Source organism: Callospermophilus lateralis, chromosome 1 (assembly GCF_048772815.1).
Source record: "Callospermophilus lateralis isolate mCalLat2 chromosome 1, mCalLat2.hap1, whole genome shotgun sequence".
Lineage (NCBI taxonomy): Eukaryota > Metazoa > Chordata > Mammalia > Rodentia > Sciuridae > Callospermophilus > Callospermophilus lateralis.
This window is the reverse complement of record NC_135305.1, coordinates 158625689-158645015: the sequence shown is the minus strand read 5'-3', so window position 1 is coordinate 158645015 and position 19327 is coordinate 158625689. Positions and strand designations below refer to the sequence as shown.

The 19327-nt window shown below is 53.2% G+C and overlaps 1 protein-coding gene across 1 annotated transcript in view; it reads left to right on the top strand.

The window, feature by feature from the left end:
- Abcb9 (ATP binding cassette subfamily B member 9) overlaps window positions 1–19087 on the top strand; it is a 28203-nt gene extending 9116 nt beyond the window's left edge. The window contains exons 3-12 of the mRNA XM_076866591.1: window positions 2529–2643; window positions 3165–3295; window positions 4335–4540; window positions 6465–6662; window positions 7692–7820; window positions 10191–10379; window positions 10832–11005; window positions 13687–13846; window positions 15108–15244; window positions 17928–19087. Of these exons, the coding sequence (XP_076722706.1) occupies window positions 2529–2643; window positions 3165–3295; window positions 4335–4540; window positions 6465–6662; window positions 7692–7820; window positions 10191–10379; window positions 10832–11005; window positions 13687–13846; window positions 15108–15244; window positions 17928–18188 (1700 nt within the window). The 3' untranslated portion in view covers window positions 18189–19087. The remainder of the gene's footprint in view (window positions 1–2528; window positions 2644–3164; window positions 3296–4334; window positions 4541–6464; window positions 6663–7691; window positions 7821–10190; window positions 10380–10831; window positions 11006–13686; window positions 13847–15107; window positions 15245–17927) is intronic.
- The last annotated feature ends 240 nt before the right edge of the window (window positions 19088–19327 follow it).

The window sequence follows — 19327 nt, the reverse complement described above, 5'->3', positions numbered from 1 at the left end:
TCCCAGTCATAAACTGGGATTCTTAAATGTGGATTCTTGGCAGTCCAGGTACATAAATGTGGGTAAGTACTTAACCACTCTGAACTCCAGTTTCCTATTCTGTGGAAAGTGTACATTTCCATGGGAAAAATAGCAATACCAGCCCTGTGGGATCATGGGGTGACATCTGGGACTTGAAGATGGTAAGGGAGCAGATATCTGGGATAAGAATGTCTCACCTGGGCATGGTAGTACATGCCTATAATCCCAGTGTCTCGGAAGGCTGAGGCAGGAGGATTGTGAGTTCAAAGCCAGCCTCAGCAAAAGCAGGGCACTAAGCAACTCAGTGAGACTTTGTCTCTAATAAAATCCAAAATAGGGCTGGGGATGTGGCTCAGGAGTACAGGGGTCAAGTACCCTTGAGTTCAATCCCCGAAACCAAAAGAAAAGTGCTCCAGGCTGAGGGATTAGCTGTGCCCAAGTCCTGGTGGAAGGGTGGCTGCTGGCCCAAGAAATAGCCAGGGCAGAGTGGAGCAGGGTAAGCAAGAGAGAGAAAGTCAGGTTGCTCACCAGGGACCCTATAGTGTAGGTTTTTTGTGAGTCACTGCAAGAACTTTGGCTTTGGTGGTGGTGCACACCTATAATTCCAGTGGCTTGGGAGGCTGAGGCAGGAGAATGGAAAGTTTGAGGCCAGCCTCAGCAACTTAGGCCCTAAATAACTTACTGAGACTCTGTCTCAAAAAAATAAAAAGGGCTGGGAAGAAGCTCAGTGGTAAAGCATCCCTGGGTCCAGTCCCTAGTATTAAATAAAAAAAAAAAAAATTAAAAAACTGGGTGGGGCAGGGAATTTTGGCTTTTACCCTGGCTGAGTTGGGAGCCAGTGGATGGGAACCATCTGAGTCACGTTAGCAGGATGCCACTGTCTACAGAGGAGGACAGGCCCATGGGGGAGGGGGAGGAGCAGCTATTGAGCTGGTGCAGGCAAGATTGGCAACTTGGAGCAAAGTGGAGGCGGTGAGAGCAGTGAGGGCGATGGAACTCTGAAAATATCCCAAAAGCAGAGCTGCAGGATTTGGAGTTTCACGTGATTCTCGTGCAGATTCCACAGAGGAAAAGATTAGTTTGCATAATGCCTCACACAACACCTGGGACCCAGGAAAGTCATCGTTATCATCGATGCTTGTGGTTGGAGCTCACTGATGCCTTTTCTGTGGGTAAACTGAGTCAGCACTGCAACTGGGGCAGCATTGAGCAGCTGCGGTTGGAGACCCCATCTGGCTGAAGACTATGGGGTCTGAAGCCCATTAGGCCTCCACCTTGTAGTTCCTGCCAAATCCAGCAGAGGGCACTAGAACCACAGGAACTTGGCAGCCAGCTTAAGCAGAGTGGGCCAGGGCTGAGGATCCACACCTGCCCAGACTTCATTCACTGACCTTTATTGATCACGTACTGCATGCCCAGCCTCAACCCTAACTCTGCCTGTGGAAAGAGTTATAGTAAAAACAGATCTTGGGACAAGCAGGGACTGAGCCCAGAGAGGCCATTCACATTCTGTGTCCACCTTTTCCGTGAGAGTGGACATCCCAGGTTACTGGGGGGCAGGTGTCTTAGCAGTTCATTTGTGCTACTGTAACAAAATACCACAGAATGGTAATTTATGAACAATAGGAAGGTCTTCCTCACCACTCAGAGAAGTCCTCGATCAAGGCTCCAGCAGGCTTTACATCTGGTGAGGAGATATTTCTGTGTCTCCCAGATGGAGTCACATTGCTGCTTCTCCACAGGAGGGACATTGTCCTCTCATGGAAGAAGGCAGAAGGGCCCTAATCCCATCCATGAGGACTTCAAGGCTCCAGCCCGTAATGCTGTCATATTAGTGATTAAATTCAACTTTGAATTTTGGGGGACACATTCAGAACCTAGCAGGAGGGGACAACGGAAGATGCCCTGAATTGGAGGCTAATTTGAGTCAAGTCTCAGTATTTCCCCTTACTTCCTATGTGATCTTGAACAAATAACTCAGCCTCTCTGAGGCTCCAGGATTGTCGTGAAGCCACAGGATGACAAGAGGGTGAGAAGTCACCTGGCAAGGTGTGAAGTGCCCACCACGAGGGGTGGGGCAGCAACGATCAGCACTGCGTGGAGCCAGAACACCAGCCCCTTCCCGGGTCTTCCCAGAAGAGCATAACCCAAGTTGGCTTCCAGCAGCCACTGCCTGCTGGGTGGCTCCTCAGCTGAGAAATGGGTGATGCTGGGGCCTGCCGTGAAGGGAAGGGACCATCACCACATGTGCCCTTGGCCACCACCCTCCATGCCTGGTGGCCATCGCTAACATCAACCCAGTCTGTGCAGTCAGAGCCAGTGTCTCCTGTGTCCCTGTTCTCTGCAGAGGGGGGCGGACAGTGAGCAGCCCAGGGCCCCACGTGGGAAGCAGAGTTACCCAGAGGGGAGCCCCTGGGAGCGGGCAGAGCCCCCTGGGAGCAGGCAGAGCAGGCAGGTGTGGGCTCCTGCTGCAGACGGACACCCTGAGCCCGCCCTGCCTCCCCCAGGCGAGACCTTCCTGCCCTACTACACAGGCCGCGCCATCGACAGTATCGTCATCCAGAAGAGCATGGACCAGTTCAGCACTGCTGTCATTGTCGTCTGTCTGCTGGCCATCGGCAGGTAGCCACTCGGCCCGCCCTGCCCCACACGCCCCAGGCCTGTATCCCTGGACGGGGGTTGTGGGGGTGCCAGGGCCTGTTCTCAAGGAAAAGTGTGGGCTGGAAATGCCTCTGGGGCCTGTCCGACAGCCCGTTGCCTGGTGACCAGCTCCCAAACTGGCTTAGAAACCTCGTCCCTGTGATCAGACCACATCCTAGTGCTGCACCCTCTTGTCTTGGTCCTCGGGGTGCTCCTTTCCCTCCCTGGCTGCTTTCTGAGCAGGAACCTAGGCCTAAGAGAAGGTCTAGCTTCAGTGTGCCGTTCTGGAAGGGAGGGTCAGCTGGCAGAGCTGGGCCCCTTGCCTGCCCTTGCCCTCATGGGGAGCTCCCACAGGGAAGGAGAGACACCCCCACAGTGTCAGCCCTGGACAGTGGCCTGAGGCTGGGTGCTCCTGCTGTCCTGCCAGCAGCGGAGGGGCGGCCGGGTGGTGGTTGTCGCAGTCGGAAGGACGCAGTGCTATAACATCTCTTATCTGCAATTAGCTCATTTGCCGCAGGTATTCGGGGCGGCATTTTCACCCTCATATTTGCCAGACTGAACATTCGCCTCCGGAACTGTCTCTTCCGCTCGCTGGTGTCTCAGGAGACGAGCTTCTTTGACGAGAATCGCACAGGTTGGTCCTGTTGGTGACGTGGACAAGGGTGGGCGTACCTGGGTATGTGGTGGGCTTAGGCCCACTGCTCCCATGTCAAGTTCAGGGTGGAAGCACCCAGGGGTAGGTAGGCTGGCACCGCTGGCCTGGCCTGAGCCCTGGAGAGCTGGTCCACCCACTGAGGTTTTGATGTGAGCTGTGGCCACCATAGGACCCTGGCCAGGCCACTCCAGGTGCCTGCTAGAGCCAAGGCCTCACTTTGCACGGCCCTGTGGAAACCACAAGGGCCAGGACTACCCAGCCTGTGACCTGTGGGGGTGAGTGGGTGGGACACAGACAAGAGCAGCAATAGAAATCCGGTGTCCAGCCAAGACCCCAAGTTCTGAGACAGACCAGCCTGCTCCAAACCCTGGCTCCTCCACTAACCTCTCAGAGCCTGTTTTCTCCTCTGAGAAATGGGAAAAATAACTGTAAGTGCCAAGCCTGGTGCAGGGCACACACCTGTTAATCACAGCTGCTCAGGAGGCTGAGGCCAGCCTCAATAACTTAACAGACCCAGGCATGGATGCACACACCTGTAATCATAGTGACCCAGAAGGCCGAGGCAGGAAGATCGTGAGTTTGAAGCCAGCCTCAGCAACTCAGTGAGACCCTGTCTCAAAATAAAGAATAAAAAGTACTGGGGATGTGGCTCAGTGGAGAAGCGCCCTAGGTTTGGTCCCCAGTGCTGGGAGGTGCTGCCAGGCTTTGGGCCCAGTGTCCCACATTAGGTAAGGGGCACTGCCTCGCCCCCTCCCCAGCACTGATTGTTGCCCTCCATGGGGAGGAGGACTGCTGCCCCTTTCCAGTTTGCCTCCCCTATACGATGGGGTGGCATGGGGCTTACTCACCATGCTGGCCACTAGGTCTGGGCTCCCAGGAGCCCTCGAGGAGTGCCCTCCCCATCCCACCCAGAAGACAGGGACTCCCCAGTGTCTGCATCAGGAGCCCCTTAGTGTCCCCTGCGCCCACCACAGTGGCCCTTGTTGCTGCAGCGGGAGCTGAGCTGCCTGTGTTCCAGGGGACCTCATCTCCCGCCTCACCTCGGACACCACCATGGTCAGCGACCTGGTCTCCCAGAACATCAACATCTTCCTGAGGAACACAGTCAAGGTCACGGGCGTGGTGGTCTTCATGTTCAGCCTCTCGTGGCAGCTCTCCCTGGTCACCTTCATGGGCTTCCCCATCATCATGATGGTGTCCAACATCTATGGCAAGTACTACAAGGTAGGCCCTACCTGGCCCCACTGTCTGAGCCCTGGTGACCGGCCAGCTGGAGGTTGGGTTATGTTCGTTTATCCACTTGCTCGTCAGGTAGACAGTCATTGAGCGCCTACAATGAGCAGGCCTGGGAGGCATCAGTGGAACAGACAGGCCCTGCTGTCCTGGAGCTCCCATTCTAGTGGAAGAGATGGACCATAAGTGATGATCACAGCAAGTCCCCCAGGGCTATGGGAGATGGCAAGTGCCGAGGAGAAACAGGAAGGGAAGAGATAGAGACTGAGCGCAGGTAGTGGCAGTTACAGCCTTACTGGGAAGGATCAGAAGGAGGTAGACGTGTAGCGCCAGCGGGCACAGCCAGTTCAAAGGCCCTGAGGAGGGGATGGGCCTGGTGTCTGAGGAGCTGCAAGGTGGCCAGCAAGGCTGCAGTGATGGGGGAGGGGCAGGTACAGGCGATAAGGGAGGAGGTGACAGGCAGAAGGCACAGGTCTTGCAAGCACTCTGAGCCACCAGCTCACTCTTCCTGTGGGTTGTGAGGGGGCTCAGGCCCCTCCAGCTGCCCCCTGCCCCTGCCTTTGCTGGGAAGCAGGCCTGTGACGAGTCCTAAGGGATAAGGCTGGGTCCAGACAGGCAGGCCTGTGAGCGTGACAGCTGCAGAAGCCCCTTCCCCAGTGGTCCCAGCCCATGGGAGGGCTGCTGAGCAGAGGCTTTGGTACATGATAGACTAGGTCTTGCTGGAGAGATCACTGTCCCCTGCTCCATGGGAACCTTTGGAACTCATGATCTAAGGCCAGGGTAGTGAAGGAAGCCATCTCCTTCCCAGTCCCAAATGATTCAAGGTCCCATGACCCTCTCTAGCCACAGGGGAAGGGTCTCTTCCCCACAGTCCTGAGTCACAAGCCCACCAGTTTCCTCATTGAGTAGAGAAGGCAAAGAGTTGGAAACTGAGCTTCTGCTCCCAACTCCCACTTCCTGCTGGACAAGGCCACTGTCCCAGTGTCCCCTGGGTTATGAGCAGGCCCCTGGAGTCCCCTTTCTGTGCCTTGGGCCCTGCCATCACGTATAGGTGGGCAGAGCCTCAGGGAAGTTCTACGTAGCTTGTCTACCTCACATCAGATTGTGTTAAATATGGCCAGAGAGTCATCCCCACAGACCACACACAGCTCTGTAGCCAGACACGGCTGCACGGTGAGGCTCCCTGGGGCACCCTAGCACCCTGTGTACCTCCTGGGCATGGAACACAGGTCCTGGGGCACGCTGCTACACAATCCCATCCGGGCCTCGCAGGCAGCTCTTCAGGCTGGTTTGAGGCTGTGAGTGTGTTGACTAGAGCGATGAGCACGGCTCCGCCCAGGGTCTCCTCCAGAGCCCTTCACCTGGGACCACTCCTCAAACATCTACCTTTGATCATAGGTCGCAACAGGGGCAGGTTTCATAAGCGTGTCCTCTACTGCTGTCCAGAACTTGGCTGGGAGTTCTGGAATCTCTGTGCCAACCCTCAGACTTTCACTAATTTATGCTGATGATGTCAACAGTACCCCCTTCAGAGCTGGCATTTCTCGAATGGCATACAACCTGAGCAGCTGTCCAGGGTCTCTCTGCTCTTATGCCAGCACAGGATCACGATTGAGGCTCCTTTTCTGAAAGAATTCCCAGCTCACAGTCATGAGTGGCTTCCTTTGAGAACTGAAGATGACTTAAAGATTGCCCCTCACCCCCCAGGAGCTGGGCCAGCAACCCAAGGGCCCTGCGGGAGCCTGTTCTCAGCTGGGAGGAGACAGGGTGGAAGTGGAACTGGACTTTCTCCTTTCATCTGGGGACTTCCTGCAGCACCATGGAAAGGGAGAAAGGTCTAGAGAGGCCTGGGGCTCCGGCACACAGTGAGGCTGTCTGTTTGGGGGGTCTCCTCCTTGTCCCCTCCTGCCCACAGAGACTTTCCAAGGAGGTCCAGAGTGCCCTGGCCAGAGCCAGCAACACGGCTGAGGAGACCATCAGCGCCATGAAGACTGTGCGCAGCTTTGCCAACGAGGAAGAGGAGGCAGAGGTGTACTTGCGGAAGCTGCAGCAGGTGTACAAGCTGAACCGGAAGGAGGCGGCTGCCTACATGTACTATGTCTGGGGCAGTGGGGTACGTGCCCCTGGCCAGCAGGCCTGATGTGGAGAATGGGATTCAAACTGGGGAATCTCTCCATCCAGGACCTTGGCCTAGATCCCCACATGCTGGTGTCAAACTAGCACAGAGATCTTTCCAGAAAAGAATGCAGCCTTCTGGTGCATGTCCTCTGGGCGCCTCTGCTGTCTGGGGCATGGGTGGCAGGAAGGGTAGGACCTTCTTCATTCACCTGGGGCCCACCTAGGCCACCTTCTGGCAGGTCTCATGCCTCAGCCTCACACTCCCCAGGTGAGTCCCAAGGCCTCCTGGAGAACGCGGCCCCATTGAGAGGTGGCTAGTGGGGGCAGAGGGGAGAAGGAGCTGAGGCCTGCTGAGCAGCCAAGCCCCTTGCACTCTTTCCCCACCAGGGGTACATTTTATAGCGTCCATAAAGGTACCTGTGATCCAGATTTGACCTCATCCTGAGCTGGGGGTGAGAGAGACTGTGGCTCTGAGCCGGTTGTGGGTTGTTCTAAGTACCAGTCCATTCATCTCCCAGACCACCCCCCATGAGCAACAGGGGGCAAGGGTGCCCCAGACACAGCCCCTCCTTCATGGAGCCTAGCTGGGAGGAAACAGACCTCATTGTCCCACTCTGTCCAGCTGGCTCTGTAGCTTTAGCGACCTCTCTGAGCCTCACTTTTCCCAATGAGGAGGACTAATAGCTCTCCTTGGCCAGCTGAGGAGCTTGGGGTGGTGTGTGTATGCCAGGACCTTACAAAGGAAGCCTTGTTCTCAGGCCAAGCCCACAGCCTACCCCTGCTGGAGGCCTTTGTGGGGAACCTCTCCAGGGCAGGGGGAGGGGAGGGCCTGAGGGACAGGCCACAGTGGGGCGGACCTGCGTGCCAATGGCTGGAGTTGGAGTTTGTGGCTGTGTGTGCAGAGACCTCAAGGGCTGCTCTCATCTCCCTGTGTCCCCACCTCCCTGGGATTTAGGGAATTGAGAGACAGGGGTGAGGTCTGAGCCAAGGCCCCAGTGACCCAAACCCTCTCCCTTCACCCCAGCTCACGCTGCTGGTGGTCCAGGTCAGTATTCTCTACTATGGAGGCCACCTCGTCATCTCGGGACAGATGACCAGCGGTAACCTCATCGCCTTCATCATCTACGAGTTCGTCCTGGGGGATTGTATGGAGGTGAGGGCCTGGGTGGGAGGGTATAGGGAGAGCAGCTAAGGTGGGGGGCCGAGGGTGTGGTGGTGTCTCCTTTAAGATAGGTCATCATAATCATGAAGGTCCTGCAAACAGGTGATTCGGTGAATCCAGCCAAATGGCAGTGACAGTTGACGTCAGGAAATGCTCATAAGAGCTTCCTGAGAGGTTCTGAAATTCCCATTTCACAGAAAAGGAAACTGAGACTCAGAGAAGTCAAGTGACTTGCCCACACGTTGGGTGGGGAGCTGTGTTCAGAGCTGGCCAGGTGGCACCTCGGCTCAGCCCCTGCGAAGAGCGGCGCCAAGCACCGGCAGCCAGGGGTGTTGCAGACTGGGCTTACATTTAGGTCGCCGCCTAGCAGACCTGCGACTGGGTGGACCACACCCGTTTGTCTGGGAGGTGCCCAAAAACTGGGGAATGGGTGTGGGAGGTGAGCTGGAAAAGGGAAGGAGGTCCACTGAGCTGTGTGCGCAGCGGGCTCCGTCCTCCCGCGACCCCTAGGACCAGCCCACGCAGCAGCCCCAAGCACCCACCGCCCTGGTGGAGCGGGGCGGAGCCCTGAGCGTCTGGCCCAGGCCACGGTCAGTGCCGAGCTCAGCCTGCAGGGGCGCTGCCGGTTCTCCGTGCGCCTCCTCCCCAGAGAAAAAGCCCCCGCACCCACACCAGATGTGGGGACCACTGCAGCCACCCCTGTGCTGCTGATGGACTCGGCAATCATTCTGCCTCCGGGAATCCATGCTTCAGAAATACTCACTGCCAGTGGGCAAAAGCCTGTCAAGGATGTCTGGGGCAGCATTGTTAATTTGCGTGAGTGACAAGCAACCCACATGCCCCTGCATCAGCCAAAGGACAAATATGGTACATCTCTGTGCCAGAGATGGTATGTCCGTACTTTGAAATCCCAGAGATTCAGGAGGCTAAGGAGGAGGATCCCAAATTCAAAGCCAGCCTGAGCGACCCAATGAGACCCCATCTCAAAAGAAAAAGGACTGGAGATGTGGCTCAATGGTAGAGCACTCTGGGTTGAGTCTCAACACAGGAAAAAAAAAAAAAAATTAAAAAAGAAGGAAGGAAGAAAGAAATGCTAGGCAGCCCTCCAGGAATGAGGCAGACTTTTCTGAACTAAGACACACTATCCAGCACAAACAGAAAACCCCTGATAGAGCCGGGTAGTCTGATGCCCTTTTTATTTTATTTTAATATTTTTTTAGTTGTAGATGGACACAATACCTTTATTTTATTTGTTTATTTATATGTGGTGCTGAGGATCTGACCCAGGGCCTCACACATGTGAGGCAAGCGCTCTGCCACTGAGCCACAGCCCCAGTCCCTCATTTGTGCATTCTTAAAATCTCAAAATGAATTGGCTGTGATGTGCATGTATTTGTGAACACACAGAGAAAGGGCTGAAAAGATACAATACATTAGTAACTATGGCCATCTCTGGGATAAAGGAGCGTGAAAGAGAAGCCACCCAGTTCTTATGTCTTAGTAGTAATACTGTTAGTATTAATGACAGTTTTAGTTGTGGCATATTGAGCATCACAGGCCAAGCCCTATCTCCACAGCAACATGCCCTGGTGTTGCTCTTACCCCCTTTCCTCCAGTGAGGACACTCAGTTATGGCACTGATGCACCTAAGCTCAGGAACCAGGTGTGCCCAGATTCTAATCCTGCCCCTGCAACTGCTTGGCTTTGAGACCTGGGGCAAATACTTGAGTCCCCTGTGCCTATGAGAGAACCTACTTCATAGCATATAGAAAGCACTAATAAAATGGGCCATTAATACAATTAACCTTTACATTGGATATATTTTTACCCAAGGAGAGTCTGCTTATGATATACATCAAGACCCATTTTTATTTTGTATTTATTTTTTAGTTGTAGTGGTCATAATACCTTTATTTGTTTTATGTGGTGCTGAGGATCAAACCCAGGGCCTCACACTTGCTAAGCGAGCGCACTACCACTGAGCCACAATGCCAGCCCCTCAAGACCCATTTTAAAAATTGAAATTAAAATATGTGGTGGCAGCTGACCAGCCAAGGTGGGATCACTGCCTTGGCACATTCTTACAGGTTCATTTCTCTGCATTTCTGTCTCCTCTTCTTCTCCTGGGTGGGGTGAGAATTGGTAGCAATAACCTTGAGGCACACATGCTCCTGGCCACCTTGTCTTTTGTTATTGTCAGTGTCCACTGTGCTAGCAGGTATCCTGGCAGCAGCCCCTGTGTCTCCCTATGTGTGGCTCTCTGCAGCTCTGTCCTTGCTCCCTGCACACCCTCATATCTCTGGTACCACAGAGGGTCCCAGGAGCGGATATTGGGGACATGAACATGTCTCTTCCCTGCAGTCTGTGGGCTCTGTCTACAGTGGCCTGATGCAGGGCGTGGGGGCAGCTGAGAAGGTGTTCGAGTTCATTGACCGGCAGCCGACCATGGTGCACGATGGCGACTTGGCCCCCGACCACCTGGAGGGCCGTGTGGACTTTGAGAATGTGACCTTCACCTACCGCACACGGCCCCACACCCAGGTCCTACAGGTGAGAGGCAGACAGGAGGCTGCCAGCGTCACCCTACCCTCTTCAGGAGTCTGGGCTCCAGCTGGGCAAGGCGTGTCCTTAACAGATGGACTCCAGATAATAAGCTCTGGGAAGGAAAGAAATCAGGGTGTGGTGGGGGGGGAGCAGCGTGAGATTGGTGAAATAGTCAAAGAGGCTTCTCAGAGGAGGTGGCATTTTGAGCTGGACCTGACCAAGGAGCCACACCCAGCCAGGTGGCTTGCTGCAGTGAAATATTCCAGGCAGAGGACACAGCAAATATGAAAGTGCTGCCTAATCAAGCGTTTTAGAAAGGAGAACACCCAGGGATCAACAATGCCCAGCCGCAGCGGAAGAGCGGGGGCGGCTGGGAAGGGCACCCACCTGTGTCTGAGACAGTGTCCAGCCCCAGAACCTGGACCTGTGACCCCACGCTGTGCCTGTGTTCCTTGCAGAATGTCTCCTTCAGCCTGTCCCCAGGCAAGGTGACGGCCCTGGTGGGGCCCTCTGGCAGTGGGAAGAGCTCCTGTGTCAACATCCTGGAGAACTTCTACCCCCTGCAGGGGGGCCGAGTGCTACTGGACGGCAAGCCCATCGGTGCCTATGACCACAAGTACCTGCACCGTGTGGTGAGTGTGGCCAGGCCCTCACAGCCCTCGCTGCCCTCGTTGCCCTCTGGCCTTCCTCTGAGCTTGGCTAATCTCTCACGCAAGCTGTGACACAGAGGCAGAGAAGGTGCAGTTCACAGAACTGTCACCAATGCACCATCATGAGGTCATGACATAGAAGGTTCTGGCACTCCAGAAACCCCATGTACCCTTTCTTTTCCCCTCAAGAGTATGTCCCACCTGACTTTTATGATCACCATTTTCTGACTTTTCCTTAGTTTTACCATCTGTGTGTACCCAGAGATGATCTGATCTGAACTTCATCTAGACAGAGTTCTGTGTGTGGCTCTCTGTATCCAGGGTTCTGCGTCTGCAGATTCAACCAACTATGGATGGGAGATATATTTTTTAAATTATCTGCACTGAACGTGTACAGACTTTTCTCTTGTCCTTGTTTCATAAACAATACAGCGTAACAACCATTTCCATAGCCCTTACACAGCCTTGTTAGGTATTACAAGTCATCTAAGGTGATTGGACATCTACAGGAGGATGTGGGTATGTTATATACAAATAGTGCCATTATTAGGGACTTGAGCATCTGTAGAATTTGTTACCTGAGGGGATCCTGGAACCCATCCCTGAGGACGCAGAAGGATGAGCCTTTCCTTGGCATTGCCTGTCTTTCGGCTCAGCATCATTTAGCTGTCCAGGCTGAGGTTGGGGTTGGGGTCCATCCATCTTCATTGCCAGATGATAATCTGTTCTGCTAACATGTCACAACCTATTTATGCCTTGTGCTCTTGATGGGTCTTTGGGTGGTTTTCTTTTTTATTTTTTAACCATTACCAAGGATACTATTGAGGGATGTGGACAACTTTGTTCCTGTCTCTTGGGGCATGTGGCTAGGTTCTCCTGAAGAATGACCTCAGAGCAGAAAAGCCTGGTTGGAGTAGATGCTGATCCCCAGCCTCAACAAATTCTGCCAGGACAGTTTCCCAGGGTGCTTATAATCAATTCAACCTTCCGCTAGCAGCAGCTGAGAATTCCAGCTGTTCCACATTTGGGTCATCTCCAGGACTCCAAAGAAACTGCTCCTGACCACGCAGTCCTTGGTAACCTCAGAAGGAGCCTCAACACCCAGCCTTGTGCTGAGCAGGGAGGCCTGAATGGGTTCAGATCGTATGTCCTATAAGGAACACCAACTATTAGGGGGTGACATCACCAATGCACACTAAGTCATTTGAAAACCCGAGGGCTGTCACAGAAATTCCAGAACTACTGGCCAAGCTCTAGATGGTGGCAGAGGCCATGGACTGGGAACTCTCCCCGCATCAAACATATTAACCAGAGACAGATGGCTGGCAGATGGCCCAGCATGCGGCCCTCCAGATTGCTGACCACTAGCCTCTGGAAGAGGCCTCTGGGAAGAGCAGTGAGCAGTGAGCACTCTTGGGTTCTCAGGCACTTCATGTCATAAGTCCTGTATTTTGCTAGAAGTTGCATGTATAGGGGCAGCTTTGAGGGGTCTTCTGCAACTTCCCAGCAACTACAGATATGAAGCCCTTTTTTTTTTTTAAAGAGAGAGAGAGAGAAAGAGAGAGAGAATTTTAATATTTATTTTTTAATTATCGGCAGACACAACATCTTTGTTTGTACGTGGTGCTGAGGATCGAACCCGGGCCGCATGCATGCCAGGCTAGCACGCTACCGCTTGAGCCACATCCCCAGCACCAGGAAGCCCTTTTTCATGTATTTATTGCCATTGGTTTTCATCTTCTGTGAATACCTTCTTCATAATTTAAATTCAAAAATTTAATTCCCATAAACAAAACAGTAAAATGCCACTTATATAACTGTAGCCCCACAGTTTTAGTGAATTTTATAACTAAGCCAGGAGAGTTCCCCTCCACCTTCCCTGTCTAGGAAGTAACCTGAACTGGTATTTTGTAGTCGCTTACCAATTTGCTTCCATAAAATATATTTCCATATATTTTAAGGAAATATACCAACATATGGAGGCATATGTACATTGTACACGTACATAGCGTTTTTTTAACTACACACACACACACACACACATGCTGCAATTTGGCTGTGTGGATGTACTGTAATTATTTAACCAATCCCCAGCTTATGGACAGCTAGGTTATTTCCATTCATGCATTCATTCTCTTTACAGTATTGAGATGATATTTTTCATACTATTATTTTTGTAGGCCAGATTCCTAACTGGCATCACAGGACAATGACTCCTTTGAACTGTTTCCTCAGAAGGGAGGGGACAACTGCCAGGGAGGCCTTTGTGGCCTGGAGGCCTACTGTGGCCTCTTGCTTCCTGATGGGCAGCTGCATTCATAGAGCTGCATTCTACACTTTCTCCCACACTCTGGTTTTCCCCAGGACAGAGACAGTCAGTGAACTTCCTCTCAGTGGTCAGGGAACTTGCCTTAGCCCAGAGCAGCGTGCTTAGCTAGCCCCCTTTGTGAGGGGGAGGATGAGGGCTTGTGCACCAGCAGGACGAGAGAATGGGGGTGGGGGGGCAAGAAGGCAAGGGGCAAGGAGAGGCAGCTGAGCACAGCCTGATTAGGTTTCAAACCTGAGACCCTGGGTATCAGCCAGGCCCTGGCTGGTGAGGCTGCTGGTGACAGCTGGATGGACACATTCCTGGCTTCTCTGACAATCCCCTTGCTCCTGCACAGATCTCTCTGGTGAGCCAGGAACCCGTGCTGTTTGCCCGTTCCATCACAGACAACATCTCCTATGGCTTACCCACGGTGCCCTTTGAGATGGTGGTGGAGGCCGCACAGAAGGCCAATGCCCACGGCTTCATCATGGAGCTCCAGGATGGCTATAGCACAGGTATGGAGCCCAGCGTCACCTCCACTATGCCTGTGGGTCTGTCCTCAGGGTGCAGTCTTCTTGGTTAAGGACTGCCTTCTGCCACCTACTGTTTACTTTTTCAACTTCCTTTCATTGAGATGAAATTCACATAACAGAATCTTCTTTTTTTTTTTTTTTTGGTACTGGGGACTGAACCCAGGAGTGCTGTACTACTGAGTTATATCCCCACCCCTTTTTATTATTCTGAGATAGGGTAATAACAATTCAGAGCTACTCTCAGCAATTTCCAACTAGGTGATACCCTGTTATTAAATACAACACCGTATTTATTGTACAGTGGCTTCCTCCTAACTAGAATGTGTAACCTTTGGTCAATATTCCCTCAGCACCTCCTATAGATTTTAAAATGTGATTCTTGAACAGGGAGTATCCCGTGGGTTCAAAATAAAAACACATATGAGGAGGTGTATAAGGAAAAGCTGTGTCCCTGTTCCTGCCCCCACCCCTCCTGCCCCCAGCAGGACTTTTCATTGGTTTCTTATATGTCCTGTAAATATAAATGTGAGTTCTTATTCCCCTGCCCTTTTACAGAAAAAAAATAATGGCCTTTCTATTGTGCACCCAGCTCTGTTGACTTAGCTCCACGCTGGTGAGCCACCACGCAGATGGAGGGGCTGCTTCCTCCTCCTCTTCTTCCTCTTTTCTTTACTGTGTGCACCGCAGTGCACAGGCCTTTATGATAGTTGGTAACTGACTCTCCTCCTGCTGATGGACATTTCATTTGATGAGCTGCTTTGATTTACTTGTTGCTATAGCAGTGTTGTGAGTCACACATGCCACATGCCTCGGGCTGTGCAGGAATGATGGTGGGTAGGGAAATTTCCCGAGGCAGGCTGCTGCCCCAGGCCATGCACCTGTGATGAAGACGGGTAGCCTTTGCACAGTGCAGATGACATACTCAGGTTGTGTTGCAGCCTGGTGTTGTGAGCACAGGGTGGGAATACCTGTGCTTGTTCTGGGAGGGCGGAGCCTCACCAGCACACTGTGTGATCACACATGGGATTTGTGCCAGGTGAATGGGCAGAGCTGAGAATGTGGATCCACTTGCATGTAGCAGCCTCTTACAAATAGGGTGGGAGTGCCAGTTCGTGACCTTTCCACTGGTTGGCAGTTCTAGCCAGCATCCCTTTAAAACTGCCCAGGCAGGCCTCTTGCTCTTTCCAGGGGCTGCCCAGCCGCCTCCTGCTAACTCACTTGCCCCTGTGCCTCCACCATGCAGAGACGGGGGAGAAGGGTGCCCAGCTGTCAGGTGGCCAGAAGCAGCGGGTGGCTATGGCCCGGGCCTTGGTGCGGAACCCTCCCGTCCTCATCTTGGATGAAGCCACCAGTGCTCTGGATGCCGAGAGCGAGTACCTGGTGAGTGGCAGGATGGCAGGGGACACTGAAGCAGTCGCAGCTCCAGGTGGCCTGGGTCTCCCCTCCACCAGTCGCAGGGAAGGGCCTAGATATGCCACAGGGGCTACCCAGGCCATTGGCTCCCTGAACTGATGAATTTACAGAGGGAAGAGAGCCAGAGAAGAGGTGGCCCAGGCCCGGTCACCCTGAGTTATGTGATAAGGAACAAAAGCACATAGTGACCAGACCGGCTCAGAAGCCCCACCCTCTAGTTTAGTCTGTTTCTTAGTGGTTTTGCACAGGTGACCTACCAGCAAGCAACACCCTAAACCCCACAACCTGCAATTGGTAACATGACCTTGAACTCGTTACTTTTTCTCTCTTGGTCCCATTTTCATTGGTAAAATAATTTTAATTGGTCCAATAATGTGCTTGTAGATGGCTAGCTAGCAATCTAGCCCTGTATTGATCCCTGCATTCCAGAGATGATTACAGACCCCCTCTGAGCACCAGGCACTATTCTAAGTGCCAGGGTTACAGTGGCCTGCTGACCAAACAAGACCTCTGCCCCACGCAACAAGTCCACAGTCCCCATGGTGTTTCCATTCTTGTAGGGAAAACAGATAATAAACAAGGTTGCAGGCAGGTGTTTCACCTGTGGCCTATGCTATAAAGAAAATGAAATGTCATGAGACACAGGTTGGGAGGGGCCCCTATCATCAAAGACAAACACAGCTGGTCAGAGTGGAGGCCCAGTGGAGGCCCTGAAGCCAGATTTTATTCATTAACTACTTGTAGTTCAGAGGACTGAGCTCTGTTCTCATTTGTGCAGAGGTGCCCAGGCTGTTTTAGAGGGAGAATGAGGGAGGGGAGGGGGAGTGATTAGGGTCCTAGTGGAAAATGGTGCAGGGTGCCCAGTGTGGATGCAATGAGGCCACCTGTGACTAGTGGCAGTGACTGAATTAGGATCCTGCCTCCCACAGAGGTTGGAAGATAAGGGCCCTGTCCTTCCTGATGATGACAGCCCAGGCAATGCCTTTTGAGTCCTGAGTTGTAGGAGACACAGGCACCTCTCAAAAGAATAGAGAAGGGGTCATGTTCTAAGCCCTGTCTAGTAAATACTCCAGGAAAGGGCAGTCTGGGGCCTGTGGCAGGTGTTGACTTGAACAATAAGTCCCCCTGGCCACATTGAGCTTTCTCCAGCAGATGCTTTGATAAGGGGGCCTGGGTCATCTTGGGATACCGCTTCGTGCTGCTAGAAGCCATACTAGAGTTTGGCACAGAGGTTTGGAGGAGCTTATATGCTGAGAGCTCTGTGGTTCTCGCCAGGGTGTAGCCAGCTAAACCAGGTGTGATGGCATATGCCCGTGATCCTAGTGATTGGGACGGCTGAGACAAAAGGATTGCAAGTTCAAGGCCAGCCTCAGCAACTCAGCAAGACCCTGTTCAAAATAAAACATGAAAGGGCTGGAGATGTAGCTCAGTGGTAAAGAAACTCTGGGTTGAACCCCCAGTAACAAAAAGAAGAAAGAAAAGGAGTCATCTATGGGGAGTTCTGGGAGGGCACCCCTGCAGGCTAGGCCAGCAGGTACAAGGGCCTGGAGCAGGGGACAAACCTGGCACGTTCAAAGTGGAGCAAAAAGTGTGGCTGAAGCCAGGGTCGAACAGAGAGAGGCAGGGGCACAATCACAGGGAGGTGGGTTCCCCCAGCCTTTCGAGGAGTTTGAACTTTTCATGAAAATTAACCAACTTGACATATTTCAGTTGCTAAGTTTAAAGAAAATGGAGCAGAAAGCAGAGAGTTCCCACACACCCTCCTCTTTCCCCTCCTGCCCCCATTCCTGACCTCCTGCAGCAGTGACCCATTGTTCCAGCTGGTGAAGCTGCATGGGTGCTTTATCACCTAAACCTGTGACAGGGCTCACTCTTGATGATGTACTTTTGACAAGTGTAGAATGTCATGTACCCACCATCACAGTGTCACAGGGAAGGTCTCGCTACTAGAGAAATCCCCTAGTGGGGTTGGATGTATCCTAGAAGGGGACAAAAAGCTTTTGGAGGGTTTACAGCAGGCGTTTAACTGACTCAAAGTTTTTTTGTTTGGGGTTTTTATATTTGGTTTTGTACTGGAGATTGCATCCAGGGGCGCTTAATTACTGAGCCACATCCCTGGCCCTGTTTATTCTAAGACAAGTTCTTGCTAAATTGCTCAGGGCCTTGCTAAGTTGCTGGGGCTGGCATTGAACTTGTGATCCTCTGCCTCAGCCTCCCAAGCCACCACCATGCCTGGCTCTGACTCCAGCATTTTAAGGCTGCATGGGGAACATTTAGGGGCCAGAGAGAAAAGCTGGAGTCCTGTAGGTGAGAAGGAGTAGTGAAAGACAAACAGGAGGGGGAAGCCACAGGCTTTGCCCATGGAGTGCATTTGGTGAAAAGGCACAGTGTGGAACTCAAGGCTCTGCCTGGCCTCATTGGCCTGAGCATCAGGGCTGATGGCCACTCACCAAACCCCCTCCCTGTGTCGGACCTTGAGCTCTGTCTCTCCTAAACAAAATCCAGCTATCAGGTTCTGCTCCAGCTCTTGTTTTTCAAAGAGAAGCTGAGTTTCAGTGCCACAGAGTAAGGGGTGGCCTGGAGACTGGTGGTGGGTGGCCCGGCAGTCAGGTGGAGCAGCCCCATGAGCCAGCTCCCATTCTCCCCGCAGATCCAGCAGGCCATCCATGGCAACCTGCAGAAACACACGGTGCTCATCATCGCGCACCGCCTGAGCACCGTGGAGAAGGCACACCTCATCGTGGTGCTGGACAAGGGCCGCGTGGTGCAGCAGGGCACGCACCAGCAGCTGCTGGCCCAGGGCGGCCTCTACGCCAAGCTGGTGCAGCGCCAGATGCTGGGGCTCGAGCCCGCCTCGGACTACACAGCCGGTCACAAGGAGCCACTGGGCAATGGCACTCACAAGGCCTGACCTCGGCCCCTGCCTCTCCCAGTGGGGCAGAGGCTCTGGCACCTGCCTTGCAGACACGCCCGTGGGGCCACAGCAGCTCCCAGCTGCCCTCCGAGCCCAGGTCCATGGCACTGGGGGGCAACCTGCCACATCCCACCTTTCACCGCTTCCTGCTCTTGCCCTGGTTCCACCCTGCTCCCCAGGGCACTTCCAGCCTGTGCTGCCATGAGCACCCCTCTGCTCTCTCTGCCTGGTCTCCCCTGCTGCTCCCCCATGCTCCTAGCAAAGGTGCAGCTGCCTTTTTAAACCATGACCTTACCAGGTTTTTTTACTGCTTGATTTGATGCACTACACAACTCCTAGATTTCAAAAACATTTTTCTAATTGGGAGTAATGATGAGAAAAATTCACTAAGGTGTTCTAGAATCTTCTGAGCCAGGAGTGAAGAGCCCTTCCTAATAGTCTGGGAGATGCCAGAAAAGAACTAGGCTCACCCTTGCCCCTCCAGAAAAGGGGCTTTCCTGTCCCAGAGGGGAGCGCAGGGGTGGAGTGGAACTGTCACTCCCTCCTCCCAGCTCAGTGAGTCAGGCGGAGGGTGGGCGGGAAAGTGGGAGGCATCTAGCTGCCCATCGGCCCCCTACCAATCAAAGCCAGTCTCACTGTGAACCACTGCGAACCTCAATGGGGGAGTGAGGGGCTGGCCAGGCCTGGCAGGGCCTCTGGGGTTCACCCAGCCCACACCCAGCGCTTTAGCCCCCTTGGCCCTGCCTCCTTCTTCCCCTGACTGGCAGCCATCTGGACGCCCACCCTGTCACTCGGCTGTCTGGAGGCCCTTGGTTGTTTGCAAGATGCTTTCTCTTCTGTTTGGTGGATGGGACTGTTGCAAAGCCCAGGGACCAGCTTTGTCCAGGGTTGTGAGATATTGGGAGAACCCAGTCAATAAAGTGTACTACCTCTGACACCTGACCTCTGATTCTCCTTGGGCCATCTGCCCCATTTCCTGGTTAGGGTTTGGTTTTGGGGTTTTTTTGGTTGTTGTTTTGTTTTTTTGGTACCGTAAATTGAACCCAGGCATGCCCCACCATTGAGCTATATCCTAGTCCTTTTTATTTTTTTGAGACAGGGCCTCAAAAACTTGCCCAGCTAAGTGAGGTGGCACA